This window comes from Melanerpes formicivorus, unplaced genomic scaffold, assembly GCF_026170545.1.
Source record: "Melanerpes formicivorus ecotype bairdi unplaced genomic scaffold, bMelFor1.0.p_v2 SCAF_162, whole genome shotgun sequence".
NCBI lineage: Eukaryota > Metazoa > Chordata > Aves > Piciformes > Picidae > Melanerpes > Melanerpes formicivorus.
In genome coordinates, this window is record NW_027142514.1 from 563,304 (window position 1) to 577,942 (window position 14,639).

The 14,639-nt window shown below is 56.4% G+C and overlaps 1 protein-coding gene across 5 annotated transcripts in view; it reads right to left on the reverse strand.

Annotated features, from left to right (window-relative positions):
* WHRN (whirlin) overlaps window positions 1-14,639 on the reverse strand; it is a 77,085-nt gene that overhangs the window by 42,598 nt on the left and 19,848 nt on the right. For all 5 annotated transcript variants that reach the window (XM_068168987.1, XM_068168986.1, XM_068168985.1 and 2 more), the window contains exon 2: window positions 9,630-9,845. In XM_068168987.1, coding sequence (XP_068025088.1) covers window positions 9,630-9,845 — 216 coding nt within the window. The remainder of the gene's footprint in view (window positions 1-9,629; window positions 9,846-14,639) is intronic.

Below are 14,639 nucleotides of genomic sequence, written 5' to 3' on the forward strand. Positions count from 1 at the left end.
GAGGTGCTGCTGGGGAGCCACTTTGCTTACTGGCAGGTAAAGGCAAACCTAATCTTCCAGAAGCAGAAAGCAATGGCTACAGCCCTCAGCAAGAAGGCTCTGAAAGAGCTTCCTGCAAAGCAGAGGTTTGTGTGTCCAGTTCTGGGCTCCCCAGTTCAAGAGGGGTAGGGATACATGAGAGAGTGTCCAAGAGAGGCTGTGAAGGTGATGAATGGAATGGAATGGAATGGAATAGAATAGAATTAACCAGGTTGGAAAAGACCTCAGAGATCATCAAGTCCAACCTATCACCCAGCACCATCTGATCAACTAAACCATGGCACCAAGTGCCTCATCCAGGCTCTTCCTAAACACCTCCAGGGATGGGGACTCCACCACCTCCCTGGGCAGCACATTCCCATGGCCAATCTCTCTTGATGAGAAGAATTTCTTCCTAACATCCAGCCTAAACCTCCCCTGGCACAGCTTGAGACTGTGTCCTCTTGTTCTGGGGCTGCTTGCCTGGGAGAAGAGACCAACCCCCACCTGGCTACAACCTCCCTTCAGGGAGTTGGAGAGCAAGAAGGTCTCCCCTGAGCCTCCTCTTCTCCAGGCTAAGCAACCCCAGCTCCCTCAGCCTCTCCTCACAGGGCTGTGCTCCAGACCCCTCCCCAGCTTTCTTGCCCTTCTCTGGACACCTTCCAGCATCTCAACATCTTTCCTAACCTGAGAAGCCCAGAACTGGACACAGGACTCAAGGTGTGGCCTGAGCAGTGCTGAGCACAGGGCACAAGGACTTCCCTGCTCCTGCTGGCCACACTCTTCCTGCTGCAGGCCAGGATACCATTGGCCTTCTTGGTCCCCTGGGCACACTGCTGGCTCATGTTCAGCCTACCATCAACCAGCACCCCCAGGTCCCTCTCTGCCTGGCTGCTCTCAGCCACTCTGTCCCCAGCCTGTAGCACTGCCTGGGGTTGCTGTGGCCAATGTGCAGAACATGGGACTTAAATGTTTTAAGTCTCCTGCCCTTGCACTCTGCCCATCTGCCCAGCCTGGCAAGGTCCCTCTGCAGAGCTCTCCTACCCTCTAACAGATCAACTCCTGCCCCCAGCTTGGTGTCACCTGCAAACTTGCTGCTGATGGACTCAATCCCCTCCTCATCAATAAGGGACTGCAACATCTCTCTGGTGAGGAAAGCCTGAGGGACCTGGGGCTGGTTAGTCTGGAGAAGCCACAGAGGAGATCTTACCAATGCTGATCAACATCTAGAGGGTGGGGACCAAGAGGATGGGGCCAGTCTCTTTTTAGTGGTGCCCTGTGATAGGATGAGGAGCAGTGGACACTAACTGGAACCCAGGAAGTTCTACCTTAACTTGAGGAAAAACTTTGGTGTGAGGCTGCTGGAGCCTTGGAGCAGGCTGCCCAGAGAGGCTGTGCAGTCTCCTGCTCTGGAGACTTTCAGGACCCATCTGGATGTGCTCCTGGGTGACCTGCCCTGGGTGACCCTGCTCTGGTAGGGAAGTTGGACTCAGTGATCTCTGGAGGTCCCTTCCAACCCCTGCTACCATTCTGTGATTCTGTGACACCCAAGCTGCTAGAAGGAACCTAAGCACTGCTTAAAAACTATGTCCCTGCTGGAAATGCCACAGGGTTGGGCTCCTGAGGGCTTAATTGCATTTCTTAATCAACTGAGACCCACAGCTCTCCAAAGCAACCCTGGGGAAATTGGAATGGGAGCCCAGGCTGCCAGGAAAAGAGCAGCAGCAGCAGGGGCCAGGGAAATAAGCACTCTTGGAGCACTCAGCTCCTTGACAAACTGCAGATTTAGGGAAGAGCTGAGGAATAAAGTGACTGCTGGCAGGTGGGGGGTGCTGCTTGGTCAGGCTGGGGAGTGATGAGGGAGGCAGGAAAGAGAGATAGCACTGGGGAGCCAAGGGGAGATAAGCTGCTTGCCAGGCTGAGGCAAAGGCTGAGTCACTCTGCTAGGGGCTTAGGGATAAGAGCAGAGACTATTTCACACACTGCTGCTCCAGGCTGAAGAGCCCCAGGCCTCTCAGCCTCTCCTCAGAACAGAGATGTTCCACTCCCCTCAGCACCCTCTGCTGGACTCTCTCCAGATGTTCTTTGTCTCTCTTGAACTGGGGAACCCAGAACTGGACACAGTACTCCAGATGAGGCCTCAGCAGGGCAGAGTAGAGGGGAAGGAGAGCCTCCCTTGCCCTGCTAGCCACACTCTTCTTACTGCACCCCAGATAACCACTGGCCTCCCTGGGCTCATGGGGAACTTGTTGTCCACCAGCACTCCCAGGTCCATCTCCACAGAGCTGCTTCTCAGCATCTCAGCCCTCACCTGTACTGCTGCAGGAGGCTATTCCTGCCCAGGGGCAGGACTCCACACTTGCCCTGCTTGAACTTCATGAGGTTGCCCTCTGCCCACCTCTCCAAGCCTGTGCAGCTCTCCCTGAAGGGCAGCACAGCCTGAGGGGGTGGCAGCCACTCCTCCCAGTTATGTCTGTCAGGGAGAGCTGGGAGCACTCTAAGCTGCTCCAGGCACAACTGTCCTCACACCACCCTAAAGCACAGGCAGCAAGCAGGGCTGTGCAGAAGGACAACTGCATCACCCTGAAGCACAGGCAGCAAGCAGGGCTGTGCAGAAGGACAACTGCATCACCCTAAAACACAGGCAGCAAGCAGGGCTGTGCAGAAGGACAACTGCCTCACCCTAAAGCACAGGCAGCAAGCAGGGCTGTGCAGAAGCACAACTGCATCACCCTAAAGCACAGGCAGCAAGCAGGGCTGTGCAGAAGGACAACTGCATCACCCTAAAACACAGGCAGCAAGCAGGGCTGTGCAGAAGGACAACTGCATCACCCTGAAGCACAGGCAGCAAGCAGGGCTGTGCAGAAGGACAACTGCATCACCCTAAAACACAGGCAGCAAGCAGGGCTGTGCAGAAGGACAACTGCATCACCCTAAAACACAGGCAGCAAGCAGGGCTGTGCAGAAGGACAACTGCATCACCCTAAAGCAGAGGCAGCAAGCAGGGCTGTGCAGAAGCACAACTGCCTCACCCTAAAGCACAGGCAGCAGGCAGGGCTGTGCAGAAGGACAACTGCATCACCCTAAAGCACAGGCAGCAAGCAGGGCTGTGCAGAAGCACAACTGCATCACCCTAAAGCAGAGGCAGCAAGCAGGGCTGTGCAGAAGCACAACTGCATCACCCTAAAGCACAGGCAGCAAGCAGGGCTGTGCAGAAGCACAACTGCATCACCCTAAAGCAGAGGCAGCAAGCAGGGCTGTGCAGAAGCACAACTGCATCACCCTAAAGCAGAGGCAGCAAGCAGGGCTGTGCAGAAGGACAACTGCATCACCCTAAAGCAGAGGCAGCAAGCAGGGCTGTGCAGAAGCACAACTGCATCACCCTAAAGCAGAGGCAGCAGGCAGGGCTGTGCAGAAGGACAACTGCATCACCCTAAAGCAGAGGCAGCAAGCAGGGCTGTGCAGAAGCACAACTGCATCACCCTAAAGCACAGGCAGCAAGCAGGGCTGTGCAGAAGGACAACTGCATCACCCTAAAGCAGAGGCAGCAAGCAGGGCTGTGCAGACTGTTTTTTGGGGGGGACCAGGATATCCAGGCAAGGTAACCCCCCTGTACCTTGCTGAGGGGGGAAGGCCTCACCAGGTTCATGGCAGCATGGATGCTGTGCACTCCCCACCTCCCTCCCTGCGCCCTACCAAGGCTGCATTCACCCCCAGGCTGCTCCTGGGTGTCCAGGACAGAAGCATTTGGAAGCCCAAGGTCACCAATTTCATTTCAGTTTCAGTGGTGACACATCTGCCTCCTCCTGTGGCAGGAAATGAAGGCAGAAAGCAGCAGCAGCAGCAGCCAGGCATTAGCTGGGAGCTGATTGCAGCATGGGATCTCTTTTCTCTGGCCTGATGAAATGACCTGGTGACAGACTGAGCATTACCATCAGGGAAGCTCACTCAGACAGGAGCTACTCTGCAGCAGGACCATGCAGCTGTGTGAAAGGCTGAGGAGGTTTCACCCATGCCAACAGCTATTTCCATGCCATTGCTGCCACCACACAACAGAAAAACACCACCTCAGGAGGCTCCCAGGGCTCATCCTCCTCCTGCTTACCAAGGAAACCCCACTGGCTCCTGTCTAGGTGTCTAGACAGGCTGCAAAGGAGGGGGCACAGCTCACAGGAACGCAGAGCCAGCTCCCATCCCAGCAGCCAAGGCGCTGGGAGCAACAGTGCCAGCTGCCAGGGCTGGGGGATCCATCCGAGCTGCCTCAAGATCAAGGCCCTCCTCCAGGGCAGGCCACACTGGGGACTCTGCTGCCCCAGTGGCACTGGCAGCCTCCTGCACGTGTGCTCAGCATCACTGATGTGCAACCAGCTTCTGGCAGGAGTTGTGTGCCAGGGCAGTGAGCACCTCCCAGGGCCCAGAAGTGGCACTTGGAGCAAGGGACAGGCAGAAGCAGCACAGAACAGTCTCTAAACCTTGACTTGGTGCCAAGTCTCAGCCCAACAGTGCTGCCCAGCTCTGGGCCACCTTCCCAGGGAGCAGTGCTGGACTGGTGCAGCACAAACACCACTTCTGGGTACTTCTTTAGGTGCCTGAAACGAAGAGCTGGCATTGCTGCCCACCAGCATGGGGTGCAATGAGCTGAGCTCTGACCCAGCAGACATTCTGGGGTAAGTCTCCTAAGGCACTGCTACAAGGTAGGACACCTTCAAACCTACCTACAGGGGAGGGAAGGGACTCTCCCCCTTCCCTACTCTCCCACTTGCAGCACTGCATCCACTTGTGGCGTCCCCAGCACCAGAGGGACATGGAACTGCTGGAGTGAGTCCAGAGGAGGCCACAGAGATGATCAGAGGGCTGCAGAACCTCCCCTGTGGGGACAGGCTGGGAGAGCTGGGGCACAGGACACTGGACACAGGACTCAAGGTGTGACCTAACTAGTGCTGAGCACAGGGCACAAGGACTTCCCTGCTCCTGCTGGCCACACTCTTCCTGATGCAGGCCAGGATGCCATTGGCCTTCCTGGCCCCCTGGGCACACTGCTGGCTCATGTTAAGCTGCTGTCACCCAGTACCCCCAGGTCCCTCTCTGCCTGGCTGCTCTCAGCCACTCTGACCCCAGCCTGTAGCACTGCCTGGGGTTGGTGTGACCAATGTGCAGCACCTGGCACTTGGATGTGTTCAATCTCCTGCCCTTGGACTCCAGTGACAACTCACAGCACAGATGGGTCTCACACTGGGAAAAACCCAGTTCTAAGCTTGGATAGATCTTGGAACTGAGTCACTCAGGCTGGAAAAGACCTTTAAGATCATCAAGGGCAACCAAGTCCTGTGAGGAGCAGCTGAGGGAACTGGGGTTGTTCAGCCTGGAGAAAAGGAGGCTGAGGAGAGACCTTCTGGTTCTCTACAAATCCCTGAAACAAGGCTGGAGCCAGGTGGGGGTTGGTCTCTTCTCCCAAGGAACAAGCAATAGGACAAGTGGGAATGGCCTGAAGTTGCACCAGAAGGGGTTTAGGTTGGATATGAGGAAGAATTTCTTCCCCAAAAGAGTTGTCAAGGCCTGGCCCAGGCTGCCCAGGGCAGTGGGGGAGTCCCCATCCCAGGAGGGGTTTCAGAGCAGTGTAGATGTGGTGCTGAGGGGCAGGGTTTAGGGATGAGCTGGCAGTGCTGGGCTTAATGGTTGGTCTTTTGCTGATCCCAGCTCCCTGATCCAGGAAGGGACTCAACCAGGCTCCAGATCCCAGCTCCCTGATCCAGGAAGGGGCTCAACCAGGCACCAGATCCCAGCTCCCTGATCCAGGAAGGGACTCAGCCAGGCACCAGATCCCAGCTCCCTGACCCAGGAAGGGACTCAGGCAGGCACCAGATCCCAGGCCCCTGACCCAGGAAGGGGCTCAGGCAGGCAGCAGCTCCTCCTCCCCCCAGGGATCAGTTACAGGTCACTGGCAGCAGCGGTTTCCATTTCAAGCCCTTCGATAATGAATGCTTCTGCCTGCAGACACCCAAACCCCATCCTTGCAGGCACACAGAGCAGATGGGCTGGAGAGAAAGGGAGCCAGACAGGGCTCTTTCTGTGGCCTGGTGAGTGGGGGATACCTCCAGCCACCTTGAATTTAACCTTGCCCAAGCTGCACAGCTCCCCAGCAGCACTGCAGGCTGGCTCTGCAGCAGTGCATGGCCAAACCTGCTGCTTCCAGCACTTCAGCCTCCTGTCTGCTGTGCTTCCCCAAATGTGCCTCTCTGAAAGCTTTTCCATATGGATTCTAGGAGATTCAGATCGATTAGAAAGAGGAGGGGAGGGTGGGAACACCCAGCTAGTCCCCAGCCCTGCCCTCTGAACCTAAAAACCATCCAGAAATCAGATAGCCCTCAGGGGTACCTGTCAGTTCCTGTTGGCTGAGCTGAAAGAGCCAGGGAGATGCTGCAGTTACTGGCAGGATATTTGTGAACAGGATAACCTCCTTTCCACAACTCAATATGGAGCTACATGCCAACAGCAGAAGGACAAAACAGCCCTGGCACGTGTTTTCAGCCCTCAGTGGTGTGCAGGCAGGCAGGGCAAAGCAACTCATGCCCTGAAGCCAAGTGACCCAGGCAGTGACACCAAATAACCTCCCCCCAGCCAAGGCAGGCTCTCCTCACTGCATTCAGCAGCAGCTGGCAAAGCAAAGCACCTCTGCTCACAGTAGCCTTTGGGTCACTCAAGAGGTGGAGCACCCAGGAATTTCCCCCTGCTGGTCTCAGAGATGGCAACTCAGCAGGATGTCACAAGGTGAATGCTAAGCCTTGCATGGGGGTCAGGAAGGAAGGGAGAGGGACAGCCTCTGCTCACCTGTGCCCTGGGAGAGGACAAGGGGCGATGGATGGATGGGGAGGGGTCTGGAGCACAGCCCTGTGAGGAGAGGCTGAGGGAGCTGGGGTTGCTTAGCCTGGAGAAGAGGAGGCTCAGGGGAGACCTTCTTGCTCTCTACAACTCCCTGAAGGGAGGTTGTAGCCAGGTGGGGGTTGGTCTCTTCTCCCAGGCAAGCAGCAGCAGAACAAGAGGACACAGTCTCACGCTGTGCCAGGGGAGGTTTAGGCTGGAGGTGAGGAGAAAGTTCTTCATAGAAAGAGAGATTTGCCATGGGAATGTGCTGCCCAGGGAGGTGGTGGAGTCCCCATCACTGGAGGTGTTCAAAACAGGACTGGATGTGGCACTTGGTGCCATGGTTTAGTTGATCAGATGGTGCTGGATGATAGGTTGGACTTGCTGATCTCTGAGGTCTTTTCCAACCTTATTGATTCTATGATGCTATGAAAGAGGCAGCACAGCAACAGCACTGGAGAAGCACAGCTCAGAACCAGGGCAACCACTTCTGTGAGCCAAGGTCCTGCCACCCAGCTCAGCTAGAATGATGCCACAGTGGTGATGCCACAGTGGGAGGCTTATAGCTGGGGCACCTCTCCCAGCCTGGGAATGAGGGCATCCAGCAGCAGCCAAGCCCAGCTTGGATACTCTTTGAAGTTTCAGGTGGCCTTCATTCAGCTTGGCTTGCCTTGCTTCCAAAGCAGATTCAGATATGGTAATCAGAGCTACTTTCACTTGCAAAGTTCAGCTGGTTCATTTTACTGTGCACTCCTTGGGAGCACAGGAGCAGCACAGAGGAGGCTGCTCTGCTCTCATGGCCAGCACAGGGAGCAGCCAAGCTGCCCAGAGCCAGCTGGGACACCCAAATCATAGACTCAACCAGGTTGGAAAAGACCTCAGAGATCATCAAGTCCAACCTATTACTTAATACCTAACACCTCCTGACAACTCAACCATGGCTCCAAGTGCCACTTCCAAGCCTTTCTTAAACACCTCCAGGGATGGGGACTCCACCACCTCCCTGAGCAGCACATTCCAATGGCCAAGCTCCCTTGCTGGGAAGAACTTTCTCTTCCCCTCCAGCCTAAACTTGCCCTGGCACAGCTTGAGACTGTGTCCTCTTGTTCTGCTGCTGCTTGCCTGGGAAAAGACACCAACCTCCACCTGGCTACAACCTCCCTGCAGGGAGTTGTGGAGAGCAAGAAGGTCTCCCCTGAGCCTCCTCTTCTCCAAGCTAAACCACTCTAGCTCTACCACTCCAAGAAGGACATTGAGCTGGTGGAGCAGGTCCAGAGAAGGGCAACCAAGCTGGGGAAGGGTCTGGAGCACAGGGCTGGTGAGGAGCAGCTTGGAGGAACTGGGGGTGTTTAGTCTGGAGGAAAGGCTCTCCATGCCCTGAGGGAGGCAGCCTGTGCCCAGCTCCCTCGGGGAGTCTCCGTTTATGATGGCCTTTGTGTCCCCAAGGCCTGGGGGGATGGGGCTGCCTGGGGCCACATGAAGCTGCCTGGGACCACATGAGGCTGAGGCACTGGGCAGGGATATGCACAGCTGCATGTTTCTAAGGGTTGCACATCAAGACAGAGAGGAGTAAAGGCAAGATGTGCAGAGAACACCAACCTACAGCTTCAAAGAGCTGCTGCAGCAAGGTGACACTGGGTGGGAGGGGGTGGGGGACACCTGCAAGCCAGCAGGAGCTGCTTTTCTCTTCTCCTTAAAGTAAAAATAATAGGTCCTTCTCCCCCAGGGCCCACATGAATATTTCATCAGCACACTGCCTCCTTCTTTATTAGATGATTTCCTTCCCCCTTTCTGGCTGAGATGGGAGGCTGCAGATTACAGATCCCTCCATGGTCCTCCCAGGGAGAACTGAGGACACTTTGGGTGTAGGACCAAAGCACTGGGGAGAGGCAGAGTGATGTCAAGGCTCCAAGCAACTGTCTTTGGGAAGCCAGTGCCCTGCTCAGGTGGGGGTTGGTCTCTTGCCCCAGGTACTAAGTGACAGGATGAGAGGAAATGGCCTCAGAAAATGTCTTTGCTGCAAGAGTGGTCAGGCTGCCCAGGGAGGTGGTGGAGTCTCCATCCCTGGAGGTGTTCCAGAAGCTGTAGCCATGGCACTATGGGACAGGGGTTAGTGGTGCCTGCCCTGGGGGAAAGGGCCACTGCCAGGCACCAGCTCCCTGGCCGCCCACCCCGGGGGAGGGGGCCCCAGCCGGGCACTGGGTGCAGAGGCCACAGCTGGGTACCAGCTCCCGGCCACTCACCCCAGGGTGAAGGGGCTGCAGCAGGGCGCCGGCTCCCCAGGCACCCAGGGAGGTGGTGGAGTCCCCATCCCTGGAGGTGTTCAAGAAGCTGTAGACATGGCACTAGGGGACAGGGGTTAGTGGTGCCTGACACAGGGAAGGGGCCCCAGCTGGGTGCAGGCTCCCCAGTGCCCAGGGAGGTGATGGAGTCCCCATCCCTGGAGATGTTCAAGAAGCTGTAGCCATGGCACTATGGGACAGGGGTTAGTGGTCATGGTGCTGTTGGTTTGACAGTTGCTGATGATCTTAGAGGTCATCCTTGCTGGCTCCATGGCTGCGTCTTGTGAGCGAGAAGGGCATGGGGAAGGGAGAGGGCTGGCACCTGCGTGGGGAAGGGAGAGGGCTGGCACCTGCGTGGGGAAGGGAGAGGGCTGGCACCTGCGTGGGGAAGGGATAAGGCTGGCACCTGCGTGGCACCAGGGATGTGCAGACAGGGCCCCGGGGCTGCGGTGGGTGCTCCTGGCTCACCTTTTTCTCATCCCCCTCCTGCAGCAGCTGGAGGTGGCTTCTCTTCTCGCTGTCCTTGCGCAGGGAGCTGTGCTGGTGGTGTGGCAGCCCCGTGGGGGGGGACACGCTGCGGCCCTGGGGGTCCACCCAGGTGTAGATGTGGTTGGTGACGTAGCCCCCCGGGATGCGGCCCACCGAGTGCACAGACAGGTTCAGCTTCTTGCAGCCCTTCAGCACCTGGAAGGCAGGGAGAGGAGAGGAGGCAGTTAATGCCCAGGGAGGTGGAAGAACAATCTTGGGACTCCAGGGTGAGAGGGTTTGGCTCTCCCTTGAGAAGCTGCTCTGCAACCACCAGCTGAGTGACAGAGCTGCAGCCAGAGCCAGGGAAAGAGCTGGCATCACAGAACTGCCTGGTTGGAAAAGACCTCAGATCATGGAATGGCCTGGGTTGGAAGGGACCCTAAAGATCATCCAGTTCCAACCCCCCCACCATGGCCAGGGACACCTTCCACCAGCCCAGCTTGCTCAAGGCCTTGTCCAGCCTGGCCTCAAACACCTCCAGGGAGGGAAGATCCACAGCCTCCCTGAGCAACCTGTTCCTGTGTCTCACCACCCTCATACTCCAGAAGTTCCTAAGATCCAGCCTAACCCTGCTCTCCCTCAGCTTCAAACCTTTCCCCCTTGTCCTGTCTCTAGACACCCCCAGGAAAAGTCCCTCCCCAGCCATCCTGTAGGATCCTTCCAGGGATTGGAAGGAAGCTCCAAGGTCTCCCTGGAGTCTTCTCTTCTCCAGGCTGAACAGCCCCAGCTCCCTCAGCCTGTCCTCACAGCAGAGGTGCCCCAGCCCTTGGATCATCTTTGTGGCCTCCTCTGGACCTGCTCCAACAGTTCCATCTCCTCCTTGCACTGGGGACACCAGAACTGGATGCAGGACCTGAGATGTGGCCTGACAAGAGCAGAGCAAAGATCATTGAATCCAACCATAACCCAAGATCTCCACAACTGGCAGACCACATCCCTGAGCCCCTCATCCAAACAGGGATGATGGCTCCACCAGCACCTCCCTGGGCAGCCTGTTCCAATGCCTGGTGAACCTTCTGGTGGAGAAATCCTCTCCTAAAGCTCCCCAGGTGCAACCTGAGGCCATTTCCTCTCATCCACCTCAGGTTGCCTGGGAGAAGAGCCCAGCCCCCATCCCACTGCAGGCTCCTTTCAGGGACTTGCAGAGGATTTTTCTAATCCCTCCTGAGCTGCAAACAGAGTCAAGGCAAAACTGCTGCTGCCTGAAGGGAGAGAATAGAATTAACCAGGTTGGAAAAGACCTCAGAGATCACCAAGTCCAACCTATCACCCAGCACCATCTGATCAACTAAACCATGGCACCAGGCTCCCCATCCAGGCTCTGCTCAACACCTGGGGAAAGAACAGGGTGAAGCAGAGCATGGGAGACAAGGTAGGCAGTGACATCCTGGAGAGGAGGAGGCTCAGGGGAGACCTTCTTGCTCTCTCCAACTCCCTGAAGGGAGGTTGTAGCCAGGTGGGGGTTGGTCTCTTCTCCCAGGCAAGCAGCAGCAGAACAAGAGGACACAGTCTCAAGCTGTGCCAGGGGAGGTTTAGGCTGGAGCTGAGGAGAAAGTTCTTCCCAGCAAGAGAGATTGGCCATTGGGATGTGCTGCCCAGGGAGGTGGTGGAGTTCCCATCCCTGGAGGTGTTCAAGAGGGGATTGGATGTGGCACTTGGAGCCATGGTTGAGTTGTTCAGGTGGTGTTAGGTAATAGGTTGGACTTGATGATCTCTGAGGTCTTTTCCAACCTGGTTGATTCTATGATCCCAGAAGGAGCCCAGCATGGGTTGAACCTGGGCAGTTTCTGCAGCTTTGGAGAAGAGCCAGAGCAGGCCAGAGGTAAGAGAGAGCAGCACTGCAGGTCCCCACAGCTCAGCCCCAGCCTTTGCCCTTGGACAAACTCCTGATGCCTTCAGGACACTGACTACATGCCCAGGAATCCATCCTCTGCTGCCATCCCAGCACCTCTGGAGGTGTTCAGGAGGGGATTGGATGTGGCACTTGGAGCCATGGTTTAGTTAGTCAGGAGGTGTTGGGTGACGAGTTGGACTTGATGATCACAGAATCCCCAAGGTTGGAGATCTCTGAGGTCTTTCCCACTGACCACAGGCCTAGAAATCCATCCTCTGCTGCCATCCCAGCCCCAGCTGCTTTCCCCAGCCCCAGCAGCCAATCAATGAGCACAGCAATTATTCAATGCATTGAAAACATTTAAAAGAGCAGACACAGAGAAGGCCTTGGGACCCAGCTGCAGCCATTGGCAGCTGCTCCTCCAGCTTCCACCTCGGGGAAGCTGATGTAGGCTTTACAAGAAACTGAAATCAAGGCAGAGGAGTTCTCCCTGGGGACAGCTGTAAGAGCTGATCCCCTCTGAGGCCTCAGGAACACCAGCCCTGCAGATCTGCCCTCAGGGAGAGGAGAGGAGGGAGTTAATGCCCAGGGAGGTGGAAGAACAATCTTAGGTGGGTTTGGGGCTTTTCCCCCACATATGTGTCCTTTTGATGAGCTGCTCTTGCAAGGCCTCCTCTCCCCACTAAGCAGAGAAGCTACCAAGCAAAGCTTGTGGCCAGAAAGGACTAAGCCCAGCAGCTCTTCAGTAATCTCATCAGTAATTCTGGGCTGGCTGGATCCCAGCTCTGACCTGGCAGTGCTCCTGACCCTGCCTGCCAGAGCCAGAGGGAATGCAGCTCACCACTTCAGCACCTCCACTGCATCCAGCGATTTGGCTGCACATTTGTCACATGCTCCCAAGGTCACCATGTGCCTGGGGAGCTTAAGCAGGGACTGGGAAGCCAACAGCCCCATCAGAACTACTGTAGAACACTGCAGCATCCTGGGGTGCTTGCTAACCCCAGCCCCTGCCTCACAGAATCGTCAGGGTTGGAAGGGACTCCAAGGATCAGCCAGTTCCAGCCCCCTTGCCATGGGCAGAGACACCTCACACTAGAGCAGGTTGCTCACAGCCACCTCCAGCCTGGCTGCAAACACCTCCAGGGATGAGGTTTCCACTACCTTCACTGCCCTGGTCCTTCAAACACATCACCTGCCACCACCTCTTCTCTCCCTGCCAGCCTGGGGAGCCCAGCTGTGGCAGACAGGCAGAGGTGCTCACCACACTCCAGTCCTGCTGGCATCAGCCTCACTGGGCCAGTGGAGCTATTTCTGAGCCTGTTGTGCACCCTAGAATACCACTCTCCATCAGACAGCATGGTGCAGGGGCCCACTCATCCTTCAGGGCAGAGTTCAGCTTCCCAAGTCCAAGCTGCCATGCTTAGGAACTCCTCCTTAGGAGCTCCTGCCTAAGCTGCCAGGAGCTCCACAGCAATGGGCCAGGGGTGGCAGAGGGGCTTCTCACCTACCCTAGAGCTACCAGTGCTGGGTAATCCCTGTGAGCTGGGGCACAGCCCCACACAGAAACACCCTCCAGCCTGGCCAACATCCATGACTCACCAAGACACCAAGCAGCACTGAGCCTCAGGAGCAAAGAACCACCTCTGAACGAGGCCACAGCTCCTCACCAAGCCCAGGCAAAGGATGAGGATGAGCAGTGATTTGTCCACCTGCTCAGGGCCAGTCCCCCCTGCCACAGCAATGCCACAGGATCCTAACTGCTGCTGCTTTTCCCTCTCTGCACTGATGCTGGGCTTTCCTCACCCCTCTGTGTCCATACAGTGCCTCCAAGCTGGATGTCACTGGCATGTGAAGAGGGAACAAATTGGAAACTCAGAGCTGAGGCTGGGTCAGAAGCATGCACAGGGCCCTCCAGGAGCTGCCCTCTCCCCTTTTTATCCTACACTTGCTGCCACCCCATTCCCATGCAGACCTCCTCAGGAATGCATCAGGAACAGTGTGGCCAGCAGGAGCAGGGAAGTCATTGTGCCCCTGGACTCAGCACTGCTTAGGCCACACCATGAGTCCTGTGTCCAGTTCTGGGCTCCTCAGGTTAGGAAAGAGGTTGAGATGCTGGAAGGTGTCCAGAGAAGGGCAAGAAAGCTGGGGAGGGGTCTGGAGCACAGCCCTGTGAGGAGAGGCTGAGGGAGCTGGGGTTGCTTAGCCTGGAGAAGAGGAGGCTCAGGGGAGACCTTCTTGCTCTCTCCAACTCCCTGAAGAGAGGTTGTAGCCAGGTAGGGGTTGGTCTCTTCTCCCAGGCAAGCAGCACCACAACAAGAGGACACAGTCTCAAGCTGTGCCAGGGGAGGTTTAGGTTGGAGGTGAGGAAGAAATTCTTCCCAGCAAGAGAGATTGGCCATGGGAATGTGCTGGCCAGGGAGGTGGTGGAGTCCCCATCCCTGGAGGTGTTCAAATAAGGATTGGATGTGGCTCTTTAGCTGCTCTCTGGGGTGAGGGTGCACTAAGGGAAACCTGGATCAATATACTACCCCCCTGCTTCCTCTTGTCTCCTCTTTCCACTCCACATCAAATAAAGGCTGAGAAAACATCCTGAGAGCTACCACCAAACCCATAGTGTCCAGGCACAGTGAGCTACCTGGGGGCAAAGGGAGGTGGTGGAGTCCCCATCACTGGAGGTGTTTAGGAAGAGCCTGGCTGAGGCACTTGGTGCCATGGTTGAGTTGATCACATGGTGCTGGGTGATAGGTTGGACTGGATGATCTCAAAGGTCTTTTCCAACCTGGTTAATTCTACTCTAATTTAATGATCTACTCCTGGGCCCAACAGCTGCTTTCATTAAAAGCTCTTTGGAAACCATCAAGCCAGCAAAACAGACTCCTAGGTGCTGAGGGAGGAAGATGAAGTGAAAGATGAAAGTTCTTCATAGAGAGAGTTGTTGGCCATTGGAATGTGCTGCCCAGGGGGGTGGTGGAGTCCCCATCCCTGGAGGTGTTCAGGAGGGGATTGGATGTGGCACTTGGTGCCATGGTTTGGTCAGGAGGTGTTGGGTGACAGGTTGGACTTGATGATCTTTGAGGTCTCTTCCAACCTTGGTGATTCTGTGATGCAGAGATGCC